Here is a 19,958-nt window from a genome sequence, read left to right on the forward strand (position 1 = left end):
TGACTGAGTTATTCAGATATATTTGCAACTTCAAGGGAAAAGTGGAACAATCTATTACCACATGCTGCACTGCCCAACCCATCTCAATTAAAGTGAGTTATTCTCTGTCTTCCCCCATACTGAAAGTCATAAATGTTAGGGACAAAGGAGTCTCCTTTTACAAATGGAGATACTGGAGACCTTCTCCTCTCCCACTTTGATCCAAGCATTTCAAACTATTTGCAGCTCCCCACGTGTATCATGCAATCTCATAGTCCAGAGGCTTGAGAACAGTATTTTCTCCATTTGAAGTGCTCTTGCCTGCTGGTCCTCCTTCCCCTATTTCCACTAATTCACCTGACTCTAGCCCATCTTCCCCAATTCACTCCTCCATTTCCTCCAGGAACCATTTGTAACTCTCTTGGCCTCCAAGGGGCTACATTTGGATGCCTTTCCTCATTAAGAATGCTCCATAACACCCTGTACATGGACAATATACTTAACACATTGTCCCATAAGAATCAGCCTTTCACACTGGATTGCAAACTCTTTCGTAGACAAGTATTACGGCTAATTTAATTTTGCATACGTGTCTGGCGTATTTTCAGTGCACAATTGCAGAATCATATCCTAGCCTTACTGCTGTATCCTGTAAATCAGTAAAATTGGAGTATGGCCTATGGTATATGTAGTTTCAACAAGCTCTTCAAGTGTTCCAATATCGTCTACAGCTTCCCACTAAAATGAATAGTAACTGAATTTAATCTCCTGCTTAGAACAAAAAATAAAACAAAATATATGAAAGAAATGAAAGAATAGTTTCTAAGACATTGAGTATCAGGCAATGAAGAACTGGTCCCTGAGAGATGAGAACAGTGAGGCCTATGCTTGCTTGCCCGAGAATACTGCAGGTAAAGAATGTTCAGGCTGTGCTGGAAGGAGGGGAACCCACACAGGGCTCAGCAATCTCCCTGAATAGAGAAAATAGTGCCTAGGAGTCCAGGAAGGCCAAGGCAGCTAAAGTTTGCAGGGCAAATAATGGAGAGAAGAGAACTGCACAAAAAGCTTCAGAGATCTAGATAGGTCTCAAATTTTCAGGTGAATACTGAATAACCCATGCATATAAAGACATTACCCAAGGCTTTGAAAAAGAACATCTGAAAATATTAAGGGACCACTTTCCAAAACTCACACAGGTTTGGGAGCAGTGTCTATTTCCACTATCCAGAATGGAAAAACCTCAAAATTTGTATGGCAATAGGTAAAATACTCAGAAGAATTTTGCCTCAGTAATGGGGGAAAAAATTAGCCCTAAACTAAACATACTTCTGGTTCTGCCAACAAAGGTGAAGAGCAAGAACCAAAAAGATTAAACTGTTACCAAGTAACCTAGCTGTCTTCCAGAATATAGCTCAAGAATCCTTATAGGATCACAAAAATATCCAATACTTAACATAACATTGCCAATGTCAGGCATCCGATTGAAAAATCACAAGAAAAAAATGAGACCAATAATGAGAAAAATCAAGAAATGGCACCCTGGAAATGATACAACTGACAGAATTGCTAGACAAGAGCATTAAAACTATTAATATTCCATATGCTCAATAAGTCAAAGGAAAGACTGAACTTCTGAAGTCCACACAGAAATTATAAATGTGATTTAAATCAAACTATTGGAGAAGAAATGAAAAAAGTAGACCAGACTGGGTTAACAGCAACTACACATCGTAGGAGAACAGAAAAGTAAATTCAAAGACAAAAGAGAGAATAAGACTGGAGGAAGAAAAAACAAAGCAATAGTGAAATGTGGACTGACTTCTACCAGCCAATATATGTGTAACTGGAATTAAAAATTTCAAAATCTGGTGAAAACTATAAGCTCACAGAACCAAGACACTCAATGAATGCTAACCACAAAAAAAAAAAAAAAAAAACCATATAGAAAATTACAGTAAGGCACATCACAAGTGGCTCAAAATCAGTGATTACAAAAAATCTTGAAAGTAGCCAGAGAAAAAGGCACATTACACATTCAAAAACAAACAAAATGATAGCAAACTTTTCTTGTGAAACAATAGAAGACAGAAAATGTATCATCTTTAAAGCATCAAGAGAAAAAAGATTGTCAACACAGAATTCTATACCCAACAAAAAGATGTTTTAAGAAGGAAGGTGAAATCACGACTTTATGAGATATATAAAAGCTAAAAGAATCCCTCACCAGAATAAAGAATACGAGGGGTTAGCAAAGAAGCTAGGTAGCCCTTGCCGGTTTGGCTCAGTGGTTAGTGTGTTGGCCCATGGACTGAGGGTCTAGGGTTCAATTCCTGGTCAAGGGCACGTACTTTGGTTGCAGGTTCCATCCCGGGTCTGAGTCCAGTAACATGGGGGAGGCAACCAGTGGGCAACCAGTAGATGAGTTTCTCTCACATCGATGTTTCTCTCTTTCTCTCTCTCTTACCCTCCTCCCTCCTTCCCACTCTCTCTCTCTAAAGATCAATGGGAAAAAAATATCCTTGGGTGAGGATTAAAAAAAAGAAGCCAAGGTAAGCTCTCTGATGTGAAAGTATCTACTAAGGAAAGACCTTTATATTAAAACTTGGTTTCGATTAATCACCTATTTGAGCTCAATCACTGACTAATAAGGGTGTATTTCATTTGAAATAAAAATAAAGGTGGGTTTTGGTGTGTCTGAAACACAATGGTTGTGTATCACAGCAAAGCCCAAGCAGCTGGTTTTAATTTCTTGCTGAAAAGAAACACTTTTATTTTCCACTGTTTTATTATAAAAATCAACATTTCATTTGTTACAACTCAGCTTATTGTAATAATCAAAAGGGGATTTATACAAGGTATCTTTATACAGTTTACAATTAAAGCACTTATTTTACAAAAAGGGGGAACTAAATAGTGGACAAGGGCTGACCAAATGTTGGCCATTAAAATATATAAATACATCCTTGCAAAGCACCATCGTACCAAAGTCCATGGACAAGAAACACCAGCTGACTTTAAGACAAAACGAAGATTAAAGCTTAAGAAAAAATTTAAAACACATAAAGGATAAACATCTGAAAGCAGCACCAGATCCTTCACTTGCAAATAAGGCTAGTCCAGCTCAAGCTTCTCAGTATCCTCTTTACTCTAAATTTTCGTCACTAACCCCAGATACTTAATTTCACGTAACATTACATTTAATCAGACTCTCTTTGCTTTATTTTCCTTTTAATACCCATATTAAAGGAATGGTCATATATACATATTCACATACATATATATGCATCCCTACCCTGATTATATTTAATTTTAAAAAGAATGGACAGTTAAGCAAAAGCAGTTCTCTATAATTGTTTGGTGGTAACTTTTAGGCAAATCCTAACTAATGGCGGGGGGAAAAGTTTTTGTTAGTTCTATATGGTTAGTTTATAATTCTATCTGTAAAGTCATGAATATTTCTTTCAGCGGTAAACTTCATGGTTTAAGAATGCCTTACAAAAAACAGATACAGAGTGAAGTGTACCTGCACTGAAGAAGGGTGAGGATAGTAATTTCACTCTGTATCAGTGGTTCTCAACCTTCCTAATGCCGCGACCCTTTAATACAGTTACTCATGTTGTGGTGACCCCCAACCATAAAATTATTTTCGTTGCTACTTCATAACTGTAATTTTGCTACTGTTATGAATCGTAATGTAAATATCTGATATGCAGGATGTATTTTCATTGTTACAAATTGAACATAATTAAAACATAGTGATTAATCACAAAAAAATATGTAATTATATATGTGTTTTCCGATGGTCGTAGGCGACCCCTGTGAAAGGGTCGTTCGACCCCCAAAGGGGTCGCGACCCATAGGTTGAGAACCGCTGCTCTAAATAATCTAGATTACCCTAAAAAAATCTACCTCCCCCCCTCTACTCACGTAGTTTTAGTTTAATAAAACACAGAATTAAGATAAATATCCTGAGCATATAAATTTACAATACTCATAATTAATATTTCAAAATTATAAATGTAAAATGACATATTTTAGGTCCAAATTCTGTCTAAAACATTGAAAATTTCAAGAACTAACTTTTCAGACTATTATGAAATGATGCCATTCCAGAAGACAGAAACTGCACCAGTACTTTCTAAAATCATTTGTTATTTCTCTCTGCTCATTTTAGGCTTGGGATAAGGAAAGTAATACCAAATAAAATTAAATTTCTTTAGTTTAAAAATTCTGAGAACGTGTTTTAAACAAATTTGAATATAAACTTCATGACTCAGTTCATGTCTACACCTAGTGTACAGTCTCATTTGTAGATGTCCAAATATTTGTCAGCTGACTAATATTTACATACTCATATCCACAGTCCACACTATGTAACTTAATAAAGCATGACATATTTGGGGTTTGAAAAGCCCAAGATTTCTGTTTCTGAATTTTGTTAGATGTGAAATGGTAACCAATATGCAGATCTTATAGCATGCAAACCAATGGAGTGGCAAGAGATAAAACAATTTTAAAACTGCATGTCTAAGCATCTAATCTAGACACAGGACTAGACAGGGAACAGCAGCAGTATATCTATCGCAGAGGAGCTTCAGGAAAGCCCCTCTAGTACCAGAAGTAAACAATGTCTACCATGATTATTGGTATCAGGGCACATAAATATACACAGTTTATTAATAGCCCAGGTAAGCTGCAGCTACTAACTGTACCTGAAGTATTCATTAATGGGCCTTTACAGGAAATGGGCTTTTCCCCCAAAACTAATTGCTACCCAATAAAAATGGAGGCTATTTTTATATCCTAATATTGAATGAGTTGGCCCTATACAAATTATTAACTTAAGAGAATTTTTAAATGAACAAATGCAATCCTCAAACATCCTGAAATTTTACTGCTCAAACCACCCCCCTCTGACTTATCCTCCGGTACTAGATTTCTAAATACATAACATCCATTTAGAATAGTTGTTAAATGTATTAACGGTTCAGAGCAAAACTCCTCAGACCACTGTTCAGAAGACCAGGGCTCTGCAGGAGCCAAGTTCAAAGTTAGAAAAGTTCAGGGTCATAAAAGACCATGTTGATGCGGAACAGCTTACTATAGTGCACTGAACATATGCTCTGCTAAAGTTAATTTCTCAGATAATTCTAAACATATCAGTAAGTGGGCATACTTTAAGACATGTTCAAAATAAATACTTTTTAATTTAAGGAATCTAATGAAATTTTATTTATTCTCTACTCATGGATGATGAATCTCACAATACATCAAATTAAAAACCCTTTTTGATTTTTTTTCTCCCAATTTGTGCTGTCATGATTTGTGTGGGGTTTTTTTTATCCTTAGTTTTTCTAATTAAAGCTCTTGTGTTTAATAATCAAGAAAGTTTACTTAAGCTTAACTGTCCATTTAACCTGAGGGCCAATAAATCCTTCCTGAATTCTGACAATTCTCTCATTTTAAAGGTACTCCCCAAAACATTAAAAATCCATCTCAACTACCCCAGAAAGAGGATTCTGAGATTAAGCTGAACTGCCTTCAAATAATTTCAAATTGGCACACAAATTAGCATTTTGCAAGAAGAGGCCATTGCCATCGCAGTACAAGCACTTGGACTGAGATACAACAAGGCAATATTCTTCTTAGTTCATTATAGTGCAAGTTTCCACATGGGAAGCCCACCAGAAAAAGATGCACATTAAAAAATGTAAACATATAGAATTCTCAAATTCTAATTGATACCCAGTATTGCTAACCTTTCCATCTTCATTTAAGCATCAAGTGCCCGCGGTGTGTCACAAAATGCACCTCTGTGTCCATTCTGTTGGGCTGTGAGCACACTGTTCCTTTCACAGGTAGAGTTACACTTGCTGACTGAGATGCAAGACACTGCTGGATCACCATTTATTCAGATGCAAAATCAAGTGCACAGGATTCTTATAAGGCGCACGGATTCTTATAAGGTGTCCCCAGCAATCTAACCAGTATTCTGAAACCACGTTTTTTTCTCTTGAAAAAGTTTACTTAGGCATTTTTTAATTGCTTAAAGAATTACTTCACCCTTGCTGATATTCTGAATCCTTTCTTCCATTGTTTTTCGTTGGGCCCTTAAATCCAGAGAGGCCTCTCAGCAAGACTGAATTTAAAAAAACCATTCAGCAATAAACGACCAACATTTGCTAAGGTAAAAAATACATTAGTTTAAAAACACATTCAATTTTAGCAGAGAAATGCTGGAAACACGTGTAAAGCAGGAAACTAACTTCTGGCAAGGTGGCAACGCAGCGCTAGAATCGTTCCACAGGTCAGCCCTGACAGCTGGGGGTGCAGCAGCCCGTACCATGCAGGCCAGGCAGGTTACAGAGAGCCTTCCAGTATCCTCTCCACCGAGTTCTGAGGCTGAGAAGTTAATAGTTTGCCTTCTCATTTAATCCGTATTGTTAAATTTGTTAAATCATCTTAATCCGTAATGGGATAAGAGAGAACACACACTCATATATATATATAAGAGGTGATTATAAGGATAATTTAGATAATTTGAAAAAAATCTAATATTCACATTAGGTAACAAGAAAGATATTAAACTCATGTCACACGTTAGAAGAGGTATGTATGCAGACATCATTCTGAGAAAAATTGGCCTAAAGAACACAAAAATGTCATGAACAGTTACTAACAGGAAACCCTAATGATAACAAAACATTCTCCTTTTATATAGATTGTCTCTAACCAGAACATATTTTAATATTTTAGTAGGAAAAATATATATAAAAATGATTTTATACTGTGATATTACATGCTGAAAGTACTGCAAGGATATATGATCAACTTACAACAAAAACATACGGTTAAATTTGTAATTCTTAAACGTTGCCTATATGTGTTGTAAAAAGACAGTTTAATGAGCATTAAAACAATCTTAGAAGAGGAGCAATAATATGTCTAACCTTTGATCATTATGCACAAACAGCAGTCAAATTGAAGAGCTGAGCCTACAGGAGAGTGGAGCGAGTATAAATATTAAAATAAAACCTTAATTTAGAAAATTCCATTTAATCAATCTTCAGATAACAAGCTTTGAATAAATCATGGTACCTTGGCAAACAGCCTACAGAGCTGCTGGGGGAGCAAGCAGGGTGAAAACCCCTAGGGGGGAAATTCTGAGAGGCGAGTGTGGATTCTGAGGGAGGGACAGGAGGCTGCACACACCATCAGCCCCACAGCATCTCACCAGACAACTGATCTTCCTACAACAGCAACACCCAGATTGGATTTCTGTATCTGTTTTCCTCACTAAAATTGCTGGGTTCTAGAGAAGACAAAGTCCTATGTCCAAAGTTAATATTAATTCCATTTTCTTTCGTGATTTCTTATACTTGTAGGCCCTCAAGTGCTAGTAAACATGAAGGCAATCTGGCTACTTCCAAGCTGCTCTAAAATGGACTTAAATTTTTCTTCTTCTACTTTTATTTTTGGTATCAATAAAGCCCAGACATTCCTGGTCACTGATGCCTTTATTATTCCTGTTTCCTTGTACTCAGTCACTTCACTGGGTTTAAGGCATGCTTTGTGTATTTAGTTTGCAAAAATAAAACTTTTAGTACAAATTTATTTTTATACAAATTTTTATGGCACAAGCAGCAAATTTGCTGTTTTACGAAAATATATAAATATTCTTTTCTTCTGTACAAATATCTCCAGTATTCCCTACCCCATTTATAATTTTTAACTGTACATGATCTGCCTCATCCTTCTCTAGTATCTCCCTCCCCCCCTCCAGATCTCAACCAAATCTGTATGTACATGTTTGCATTGGAGGCAGTCAGAGGAGGAGGGCCCCTCCTCAGGAGGAGTCTGTACAGGGAGAGGGTGGCGGAGGGTAGAGGTGATGAGAGTAGCTCCTCTCTGTGTATGGTGAAGGTGGGCAGCTTTCATAGTTCTCTTCTGCTGACAAGTATTGGCTTCGGGGTGTGGGAGGTGGGGGCACAGGCTCTGAGTCATAGTTCAAGTCACTAGTGTAGCCCTTGGCTGTTGCCACTGTGGTCATTCTCCGGCTGGGAGCATAGTCACTGTCACAAACATCTGTGCTGCAGGGTGTGGTTGGGGGTGCAAAGTGCCGGTAACTGTATGGCCTGTAGCTGGTATAGGGAGAAAACCAAGAGAAGAGTTAGTTTTATGGAAAAGTGGTTTTCCCTATCAAAATACAGAGGTATTAGATGTAAACTTCACATTGAAGATAATAAACTACAATCTAAATTTGCACAGACCAGGAGGTAATTTTCAAAGGCAGATTGGAAGTGGAAGATAGCATGTATTTTATATTTGAAAATACAATGTGATTAGAGGCTATTGAAAATGAATAGGATGGAAATGCACAGATAAACTCAATCTAGACCCTGGATGTGCTCTTATAGCTTTACATTAAACTGGATAAAGAAATAAAAAAGAACTATTCAAAGTTGTACATAATGGTTATTTTTGGAAATCTGTCAGTTATACATTCAGCCTTTAGATATAATGAGCCTCACCAATTTCTGCATGGTCTGTAAGAAGAATGGGTCTTCACACTTTTTTTAAAATATATTTTTTATTGACTTTTAGAGAGGGAGGAAGGGAGAGGTAGAGAGAGAGACACTGATCTGAGCGCGAAAACACCGATCGGTCCTACACGCCCCCTACCAAGGATTGAACCCTCAACCGGGACATGTACCCTAACAGGGAATCGAGCCTGCAACCTTTTGGTGCAGGGGATGACCCCCAACCGAGCCATGCCAGCCAGGGTGGGTCTTCACACGCTTTATACTACTTAAAAGTGTGTATGTTCCTTCAACATTCTTCAACTGCTCTATAATTTACCTGATGAATAATTTAGTGATGTCTGAAGACTTCATTCTCTCTTTAAAAATCAAATACTGTACAAGCCAGACTGAATATTATAGACAGCCTAAGGGGCATATCTATCCCATTACTGTTCCTATCAGCAAAGGGAAACTGCTGTGGTTTCAGAGAAGGTTTTGATTCTCCAAAAGACAAGTGTATGGTCATAAGAGCAGCTTTACCTCAACATCAAAATGATAAATTCTAAATACCCATAGAGGACCAGTGAACTTTTAATATGTATTTGACATAACTTACTTCTTACCTTTTTAAATAATCTATAGTCGTTAATAAAGTTTGTAGCATGACTAACTAAAGAAAAAGGCATTGAAAAGAGAGGATCATACTAGTAAAAATAAGAGCTGACTTAACGTGCTAGTTTTTCTATCATTTCTATTTCTACCTGCAACTTCTTATATTCTAAATATAGAAAAGTTAATCTTATATGCTTTCTCATCAAATACAGTAACTGCAACAGAGGGGCAAGAGCAAGTGCAAAACTGAAGTAACAATCCACAGAATACCTAGTGATAGAGAGTACCACAGATTATATCCCAGGATACAAACCATCTGAGAGCATTAGGACCTGCCTCAAAAGAGAAGGCTGCCAAAAGGCCAAGTGTCACATAACCTGCTGAGCAGGTTTTCTCAAGCTTTTTTTTTTTTTTACTACCAATATTAACATGATGTCATAGTATTTTTTAGGTCTTTTCTTTCTGTCCAGATAAAAGAGCCTTGATAAAAATTTCTTGGCTCAACATTTAAAAAGCCCAATACTTCCATTTTCATGGGGAAAAAACAGGGAAAGGAAGGAAACAGAATTAACAAAATTCTTTCAAGTTCCAGTTTAGACAAAAATCTCAACAAATGATAAGTTTCACTCAGAAGAAACAAACTGGGCTTAATTTGAGATGTGGGAAATTATTAAATAAGAACTGGTTTTGGTGTAATTATGTTCATTATAATCAAACAGTTTTTTATTCAATTTAAAGAAATTAAAGATTTAAAATAAATATTTAGGCCTTTCTTTTTTTTCAATTTTCAGGTTTCTGCCTTTCTATTTTGGCTTTTAATTTATTTAACCCTCACACGAGGATATTTTTTCCACTGTTTTTTTTTATTTTAGCTTTTTAAAAACAAACTTGTGGCAGGAAAAGCAACATTCAGTTCAGTGTCAAACCTATCTCAAATAGCCATTATCTATTAACTGAACTGAGAATTCTGAATGAGGTACTATAACAAGTTTCCATTTGATTTCCACACATCTATGCAGCTACTTCAGGGCAATTTGACTGGAATACTAGGCAACACCTTATCTAGAAGATAACAGGCACTTGAGGACTAACATTAAATACCGGGCACTGAGTGTTTAAACAAAGAATATCAAGCTCTTGACTGTTGGCCTTTCAAATAAGAGAGACAAGTAGGGCAACACTCTAATACTCATGCTTAACCTGCTCACTATGCTCTACAGATCAGCTCAAAGGCACACTCCCCCTCTTAATGAGTTGTGACCTATTTCATGCAATTGTATGAGAAATACCTCATTTCAGGTCATAATAACACATGTAAGCAAGGGCTGAACAGAAGCTTCCCTCAAATTCTGTGCTCTTAATAACCCTGCTGTTTTAGAGCGCTCTCAACTCTCTGAACCATGCGGAGTTTTATTCCAATACTTCATATCCTTAGACTTCCTATCAAACCTAACCCGAGCAGTAACCTATTTCGAAATCAGTCATTTTGATAGGTAACTTTTCCTTAGAATATTGCAAAGCATTGAGGGCTATACTGTTATTCTAAAAGCCAGCATTTGTGACTCTCTTTTAAACACTGTATAATGCCCTGAAAGAAAAGAATCTGTGACAGGGGCAGTGTCAGCATTACCAAGACAATGGTCTCTCTGTGACCATCATCTACTCACTTGGTGCTACATCAAGCCCGAGGTATTAGAATACCCCATCCTTCTAATAAATACCTCTATCTGTGTTAGAGGAGGAGGTGTATTACCTGTAGGACCTATGAGTGGAAGGACTGTTTGAAGAATAACCAAATTCCATAGTGTAATGTGATCGCTCTGTGGCTGGGGATGGCGGAGGGTTCAAAATCTAAAAGGAAAAATAATGAAATTATTAAAAGAACAATGTTCCATCCCAGAGACTATCAAACTTTCTTTCAACTTCTCTCCTTCCATCTCTACTCGTATTCGTTCCCATTACACTATTAGCACAATCCTTCCTCTGCAAAGAAGTGACCTTAGGTTTGTGGCTCTCCACTCCTTACGACACAGTTTCATCATGGCTAACCAGCTCAAGGTGATGAGAAGAAAGTCTATATCTAAAAGTCACTGGTTTAAGTTCAGTAGAGCTGGGTTTTGATTGTTGTTGTTTTTTTCAAATTATAATTGTTTAAAGAAAAATTACTGACTTAGGAGAAATACCACGTGCTTCCTCTTTTGGGAGGTCATGAAATAAATGAAGGTGCTGAGGCCTCTCAGGAGTTACTTTTACCTACACAGAAAGTAATGTCCAGTGCTTTAAAATATGCTGTTTACTACACAGCCAACATAAAGAAAGATTTACAAGTGCTTGCATGGTGATGATAAAGCCTTCTTTGAACCTTATATGCCTGACTCCTATACTAAAAACCTTTTTACATTACCATCACTGAGCACCCACATTTAACTGAGTTAAAAATCTGAGATCCTCTGTTCTTAGCATTCAAAGTGAAATGAAGGAAACCAGACTACTTACTGCAGGGAAGTAAGTGCCTTTGGTGCTTGAAGAGCTACTTGATGAGGCTCCTGTGACATGAGCTCGGTCATAAGGGGGTCCACTGCTTCCCCCCATGATACTGAGGGAGCTGATCATTGATTTACCTCGAGACATTCCTAAAATGAAAGAGGACAAATACGGATGAGTAAGATCTATAAAACAGTCAAAGAATTTGACTTTTAAACAATATATGCCTTCTTTTTCTAATAATTGAGAACATTTAATGGAGAAGGGAAATGAATACTCTCTAAAGTGAACACTTCCATTGAGGCTGGCCTAGGACAAGGCCAAGAATAGCCTCTTCACCCCCCCCCCCCACACACACACACACCCACCCAGAATGGAAGCAGAGCTCTTCAAAATGAGATAAAATGAGAGGTTTTCAACCTCTTAAGGGATCTGAGGAGAGTGGAGGTTGTGCAGCAGGTTAGACTAACAGATCTGCACAAAAGGAAACTAAACCCATTTTTTAAGGCATGAATAAAATGTATGGAAGATTATTTCTTCAGCTACTGGATGCAAATATTGTAATCACAACCACCAATGCTAAAGAAAAATTTTCATTTTTTCCATGTGACTTCCTAAATTCTACAACTGCAAATAGGTATGGTAACACAGAAACATTAACAGTTTAAAAATCATGTCTGTTTACTTGGTTACATGTAAATAAGTTCTAAATATTTTTAGAGGGCTTTTGCCTAGAACCTCTTTCTAAGAGGCTCTTTACACTAAGGGCACCAGAAAGCGCTGATAAGAAAGCTGTACTTCCCTAGAGCAACATGGTCTACAAGTTTAGAACTTCTGGTTACTTGGCTTTGCCTGAATAAACCCCAATTCCAGTCACCACTTAAAGTTAGAAGAGAACATAAGACATTATATACTTCCCGGAAATCACCCAGCTATTTCCAAATTTTTGCTGAAAAGAAATCTTAGTCTATTTTTTGGCCTCCTTTAATTCCTGGTCTCAATAGTACTAAAGTTGCCTGGTAGTGAATCTAAAAAACTGTGGTGTATGACTTTTCACTAAATGACTAGCTGATTCACTTTCAATAGATTGCATCCAGAAATGCAGTATATGCAGTATACAGAAATGCTTGTCTATGTACTTGCTTTGTATCTTTTGGCAGCTTTCACCAACCATACCTCAGGTCTTTTGTGTACAGAGAAGATGCAAAAAGTTAAAGAGAAAATTTGTTCTTATAATTTTTTAAATCCAAAGTGCTCTAGTTTGATATAGACTCTGGGTAGTATCCTGTTTCAATTATGGAAACCTGGGAATCTTGCCAGGACCCAAGACTTGATTCTCAATGGATCAGTCTTAACTCACCTGGAAGAGATCCTGACAAAGAACTTGGGTGTGGCACATAACCAAGGGGCACAGAAGCTGGTCCATGAACTACGTAGTCATTAGTCATGGTTTCTCCATCTCCCTTCATACGTGGACACAACATCCTCTGGCAAATAAAGTATATGGTTCCAGACACAAAAATAGTGACAATTACTCCAATAACTGAACCAACTGTATTGGTGGCCTGTGGTGCTGGCTCCTCGGTTGGATCTAAAATGATAAGGCAGTACAGTTATATAATGAAAGACAACTGTAGAGTCAAAGTAGTAATCAAAAAGAGGGCTTGCGAGCAGAGTGGGAAGCTAATGAAGACAACTTATAAACACTTTTCTTTTTTATGAACACATATACACCATGCCCCATGGATTATGGATAAATGTTATCATTAAGAATCAAAGGAACCATCCTTAAGTGAAAACAAAAATAAAACAAAACATTGGGAACCATACTGTAAATGATTTTTAAAAAATTAAGTGAATTATAGTTAACCTCCATTAAGAAGTTTTAAATACATATACATATAAAAATCTATCATAATTTATTCTGTATATACTAAAAATCAACAAACTTATTTTAGAATCTTAGAACAAATTTTAGGGCCAGAAGGGATGAATCTAAAAAAGTCATTAAATGACCTGGAATGGTGAAGCCAAAAGCAAGCCTGGGCTGGATTTTAGGTTTGAAAAGTGACATGTAGGCCTGGTGACAGGACACTGGGGGCTAAAGATGAGCATTAGCTCTCAGGCCCAATGAGCTGATGCCTTCAGGGTGAGTCTTGCTGCCTGAGGGCAAGGAACAGGCCTCTGATACAGGAGTACTTGAGGACTCAGAAAGAAAGCCAGGGCCTGAGAGCACTGGAGCAAGACCCTACCCTTGGCATCCACCTGCTCCATATGAGGCTTTAGAAGCAGAGACATCAATATTAGAGGTACAGGGAAAGAGCAAAAGGGCTCATCCGATTTAGAGCATTACTCTTCAATTTAGAAGGAAAATCATTCCATTCTGAATGGTCAGACTTTATCGCTCACAACTGCAAATCCTTTAAAAACCTTCCTTCTGTTTGTCTGACCTCAAACACCCATCCACATAGCTAAACTCACCCTCTGATAGATTAAATAAAATAAATGAGAGAAAATAACATTACTGTTACACAATACATAGGGGCTGCCAGTTACATATTTCATCTATGGCATGTGAGGCAGATTCTTAGTCCCGTGAGCAACCATCTCATCTTTCTTCTTCCTTTCTAGTGCCTTGACATTCCTTCCTAATGCCAAGCTTAAGAAGAATACTTTACACTCACTATCTCCAATTCTTAAAGTCTCTGGGTCATATCTTGACTCACTGAAATCAGGCTCTTATCCTCACCACCACACTGCAACTAGTCTGGCAAAGATCAACATTCTATTTGCCACATTCAATGAACCCTTCACCTCACTGGCCTCTCTATATTCTCAATGCTGCTGGCTCTAGTTTTCCTCAAAAATGTCTGATCAATATCCTTCCAAGATACCACTCTCTTAGTTTCACTATCTCAGATTATTCTTTCTGTTTCCTTTTGTTGGCTTCATTCTCTTCTGTCTGCCTCCTCAGGTGGTTCCCAGAGTTCTGTCTACCCCTGCTATTTTCCACCTCTATTTAACTCTCCCTGGGAGATTTCATCCACTGACTCTGCTTTAATTATCATTAATAAACTGAAGAGCCCAAATCTCTCTCTTGAGCTACAGACCCATACAGTCAACAACTTCCTGAAAAACTTCATGGGCGACTTGAATGCAACACATTCAAAGTGAACTCTCTGTCACCAGCATCTGTCATGTTTCCTAGATGCCAGGGGTAAAGCAGATCATAAAACAAATGAGGTGCTCTTGGCAAATTAAAGGCATTTAAATTAAATTAAAAATAAATTTTAAAAAACCTACATCAGCCAAACATTACATCTGCAGCCAAGATATGGTACCTCAGTTTACAGTCCCTGTGATATACTCTAGTTAATGACTCCAGTACCTCAATGAGGTATCTGTGTGTCAACCTAAACTTATCGACTATATCTAAATGGTTACCAAACCTTTTTTTATTTCAGAAATAACTCTGAAATCTATCTTTCCACCACCACTGCTCCTCTTGATTTAGATCTTCATCATCTTCTGCCTGAACTATAATAGTCTCCTAAGCATTTTTAAATTACAGGCTTCAAGTTACTAGATAGTGAAAACAATTCAGTGGGATGCAAATAGAATTTTAAAACAGAAAACGTCAGAATGCATTCTACATACTATGGATAAATACTGTTGTATGACATATTTGTTTATGTGTGCACCCATGTCTTTGTATCCTCTTGATTTGGTCAAAAAAGTTTGACAGCAACCAGCCTAACATTTCCCTTCCTATAATCTTATCACCTCCAATCCATCTGCTTTACAGCTTTCCCAATTACACAGCCATGCCATCCTTTATAAGTTGTTCAATGACTTTCATTATGCTGGAGATAATGTTTAGGCTCTTCAGAAGAAAAGAAAAATCCCCTATCATCTTACCTATGTTATCTCTTGCCAACACCCCCATGTATTTTGGCAGTCCCATTTACATGCAGTTTCCCAAAGGTGCCTATTTCACTCTGTGTCTGAATAGGATATTTCCAATTTCTAGAATGTAATCTTTCCATTCACCTGCATAATTAACGCTATTCATTGATCAACACCCTATAACTTCAGCCTATACCATTTTTCTCAAGTCTTCTTTGATGAGTCACATCTTCACTCCTAAAGAAGTGACCACTCTCTCCTTTGTGCTACTACTTGTAGAAATCTATTATAGCACATTTGATATCACTTATCGCACACCTTTATCAATAGTACTGCCTTTGATTCAGGCCATATGTTTTATACACATTACATCATTTAATTTTCTCACAACCTCTAGGCTAAATATTATCTTCACTCCGAGGATAAAGAAGCTAAGGTTTAACAAGAATAAGTAATGTGCTTGTAAGAGGTTGAGCTAGAATTCAATTTCATCTCCACCTAGCTTTAAAAGTCCTAATCTTACTATTACCTCAACCATAGAGGACTTTGAGCAACTTGGTACAGGTACCCTATATCCTGAGCACATAGCAGGTATCCAGAAAATGTTAATGAATAAACGAATAGATTCTACAAGTCTTAGTAAGTATCCCATTTGAATTTGTAAAAATATCAGCTTAAAGTCTTTATTAAGATTAAAGAGTTTTAAAACGAGACCTATCTAAATTCCATTAAACCAGTTTTGACAGGATAGACCTGGCTTATGCTGAACTGCATTCAGAACTAAGTTTACCACTTTGGAATATATTATATGTTCAGGCACTGGTCAATAGTTATGAACCTTTAAGAAACTATAGGCTATTCAGCCTACATTCTCTAGGTCTGTAAGTGTAGGTTGGCATAAATGTCCTTAACCTTTTTTTTTTACTGTCCTTTTTAAAAATTACTTTTAAAAAATTGATTTTTAGAGACAGAAACATCAATGTGAAAGTGCTACATCGATCAGCTGCCTTCTGCATGTCGCCTACCGGGGATCAAACCTGCAACCCGGGCATTCCCGACCCAGCAACCTCATGGTGCATGGTACAATGCCCCACCAACTGAGCCACACTGGCCAGGGCACTGTCTTTTTTTTTATTGATTTGAGAGGGGAAGAGGGGGGAGACAAACATTGCTTCTTTGTTCCACTTACTTATGCATTCACTGGTTGATTCTTGTTTGTGCCCTGACCGGGGATTGAACCCACAACCTTGGCGTATCAGGACAACACTTTAACCAACTGAGCTACCCAGCCAGGGAAAGAAAGCTCTTAAAATCACTGACATACTGGTGGAATTGTATCAAGAAAAAAATGGGAGATGTTAAATATGAACTAATGTTCAGAAACTCTTAAATTTAGACTACTGATTGAGTTCCACATATCTACAAGCATTTCTCGTTTTAGTATGCTTCACAGATTGTGTTTTTTTACAAATTGAAGGTATGTAGCAACCCGGTGACAAAAAAGTCTATCAGTGCCATTTTCCAACAAGATCAGATGACAGTTAGCATTTTCTTAGCAGTAAACTTTTTAAATTAAATATGTACACTGTTTTTTTAAGACATAATGCCATTGAACTTAATAGACTACATTAGAGTTTAAGTAAACTTTTATATGCAGTGTAAACAAAAAAATTAGTTTGACTCATTTTATTGCAATATTCGCTTTATTGCAGTGGTCTGGATCCAAACCCGCAATATCTCCATGGTATGCCTATAAATTGTTTCAGAATTTCTTAACTTTAGTTGTGGCTAAACAATATTTATTATTTTCTAATTCTTTACACTAAATGTTTCTGTGAAGAATTTTTGTGCATAAGAAAACTGCTGTCTTTTGAGGACTTATTAAAAGCAAAACATGCTTACCATTAATAGTTGTTTCTTAGTAAGGAACTAGTGATTATAAGTAAAACTCACACATAAAGAAAAGGAAAATATACTATTAAAATTCTCCCTAAAGAGTAATATGCAGGTTTTAGTCCTACTTACAACAATCCAGTTCATCTGATTTGTCACTGCAATCCATATTATGATCACATTTCTTATGTTTTCCAATGCACTGACCATTGGCACAGCGGAACTGATCAATTAAACAAAGCACTGGGAAAAAAGGCAAATAGTTTTCTTATTTTTACTATATTGTGAGGCCAAATACTAGCAAGTCAAAAACTACTTTGTGGGTGCAAATGAAAACAAATTAGACTTTTAGATATATCTTAAAAATTATTCTCAGGAGATTTTCCTTGAGAGAGGGAAAAGGCAATCCAGCAGGAAATTTCCTATTTTGTTCTTTATGTTAAATTTCATCATTCACTAATAATTCTGTTAAGAATTAAAGAATTCTACATGCATTTCTAGACACTAAAGAATTCCAAATTTTTGTTTGTTTTATACCATGTTAAAGGTTAGTGGAGGAAAGAGAGTAATAAAATTATTTTACACTGAAATAAATAAGTTCACGAATTCAGAGTTTGTTGGGAACAAGTACTATTTTTACCTACTAAAGTTCTTTTGGCCTCATTCCTCTGTTAAGCTTTTTAAAATATATAAATATATAAATATATATATATATATTTTTTATTGGTTTCAGAGAGGAAGGGAGAGGGAGAAAGAGAAACATCAATGATGACAGAGAATCATTGATCAGCTGCAGGTCCCACACTGGGGGTCGAGCCTACAACCCAGGCATGTGCCCTTGACAGGAATCAAACCCAGGACCCTTCAGTCTGCAGGCTGACATTCTATCCACTGAGCCAAACCAGCTAGGGATCTGTTAAGCTTATTGATGTGTATAAATCTTATGCATATTAAGTTAATTAAAACAATAATTTGGAACATGTTACTGTATTTATTTATTTTTATTACATTCATTGGGGTGACATTTGTCAACATGAACATATAGCTTTCCAGTGTGGGTTTCTGGTTACAAGATCTGTATATTGCATCATGTGCTCACTACCCAAAATCAAATCTTCTCCTGTCACCATATATTAGTACTCAACTATGTTTAGACATAATAAAGTCAAATGTACTTGAAAATCCCCAATCTACCACTGAGCCAAAGCAACACTCCATTCTGAATTGCAAACAACTTAATGGAAAAAGGACTATATAAAAAGGTCTTAAAATTTTTAGATACCTTCACAGTTCTTCTCGTCTGATTTATCCTGGCAGTTTGCATCTCCATTGCATCTGAGGGCACCATCAATACACTGTCCACTGGCACACTGGAACTGGGACTCTGAGCATACAGGACAATTGAGTTCATCACTGTGGTCTTCACATTCAGTAAACCCATCACACCGCCAAGCCACAGGGATACAATCAATTTCTCCCGTGAAACAAGTAAACTGCTGAGGAGAACATGTTGGGGGCTCTTCAATGAACAAGGGGGGGAGGAGAGTGACAAAAACAAAATAATTGTCACGCAGAGGTAACATACCTGAGCGAAGCTCATTTAATAGTCAACATATACAATCTTTTGCAGTCCAAGCAGAATGCTTCACAGCTGCTACTCAACACGATTTTTTTTTAAACTTAGAAAAGTTAGAATAAGAGAGTCTTATAAAACCATCTTCTCAATGGTTTTTTGAGTGTATAAGCTCTTTCAATCTTTGTTCACAGAAATATATATTTTATGTAGCTTTTATAGTAGAAAACACTGATTTGGGGGGGCTACATTTTTATATCAGTTTATAATCATAATGTTTAATAGCTGTATCAACTCAGTTATGTAATAATTTTCCTAACATTAGAAATCAGATTATTTTTAAATTTCTGTCACTGTAGACAACAGTCTTTCTTTTTCATTTGAATTAAAGTTACAGAACATGTTAATTGGCATTTAGACCTGCACAGGAAAATGATAACATATTTACCTCCACATGATAGCTCATCTTGAAGCAGAACCAAGTGCATGGGGCAAGAGCACCTTGTAGTACCATCTCCTTTTACAAGACAAATATGTGAACAGCCACCATTATCCTGAGCACAAGGGTGCTGTCCTGCAAAAAAAAAAAAAAAAGTAAAGAAGGAAGGAAGAAAGAGAGGGAGGGAGGAAAGACAGCCAGGTCAAAATCAATCATTTATGAATTACCAAGGACTTTTTTACCACACATATATAATTCCTTGCTCCATCCCTACACAATCTATAAGAAAATGAGGACAACAAAACACTGTTTTTATATATGCTATAATAAATAGGTAATATGCAAATTAACCCTCACACCCTCACAAAATGGCTGCCTATTACCAGGCAGCAAGGGGGTTAGTGAGGGACGACCAAATGACTGAACAGCAGGCTGCGTGGGGCAACCAGGCCGGCAGGGGGATTAGTGAGGGACGACCAAACGACTGAACAGCAGGCTGCGTGGGGTGACCAGGCCAGCAGGGGGGCAGTTGGGGGCGACCAGGCCGGTG

At 37.1% G+C, this 19,958-nt stretch overlaps 1 protein-coding gene across 4 annotated transcripts in view; it reads right to left on the minus strand.

The window, feature by feature from the left end:
• Nucleotides 1-7,019: 7,019 nt before the first annotated feature.
• LRP6 (LDL receptor related protein 6) overlaps nucleotides 7,020-19,958 on the minus strand; it is a 129,156-nt gene continuing 116,217 nt past the window's right edge. For 2 of the 4 annotated variants that reach the window (XM_023750038.1, XM_023750036.1), the window contains 7 exons: nucleotides 19,418-19,543; nucleotides 18,679-18,915; nucleotides 17,529-17,639; nucleotides 12,958-13,188; nucleotides 11,610-11,746; nucleotides 10,867-10,964; nucleotides 7,020-8,120 (listed from right to left, as the gene is read on the minus strand). In XM_023750038.1, coding sequence (XP_023605806.1) covers nucleotides 7,826-8,120; nucleotides 10,867-10,964; nucleotides 11,610-11,746; nucleotides 12,958-13,188; nucleotides 17,529-17,639; nucleotides 18,679-18,915; nucleotides 19,418-19,543 — 1,235 coding nt within the window. In that variant the 3' untranslated portion in view covers nucleotides 7,020-7,825. The remainder of the gene's footprint in view (nucleotides 8,121-10,866; nucleotides 10,965-11,609; nucleotides 11,747-12,957; nucleotides 13,189-17,528; nucleotides 17,640-18,678; nucleotides 18,916-19,417; nucleotides 19,544-19,958) is intronic. The other 2 variants (XM_023750037.1, XM_023750035.1) reach the window with 2 other exon arrangements.

This window comes from Myotis lucifugus, unplaced genomic scaffold, assembly GCF_000147115.1.
Source record: "Myotis lucifugus unplaced genomic scaffold, Myoluc2.0 scaffold_10, whole genome shotgun sequence".
NCBI classification, from domain to species: Eukaryota; Metazoa; Chordata; class Mammalia; order Chiroptera; family Vespertilionidae; genus Myotis; species Myotis lucifugus.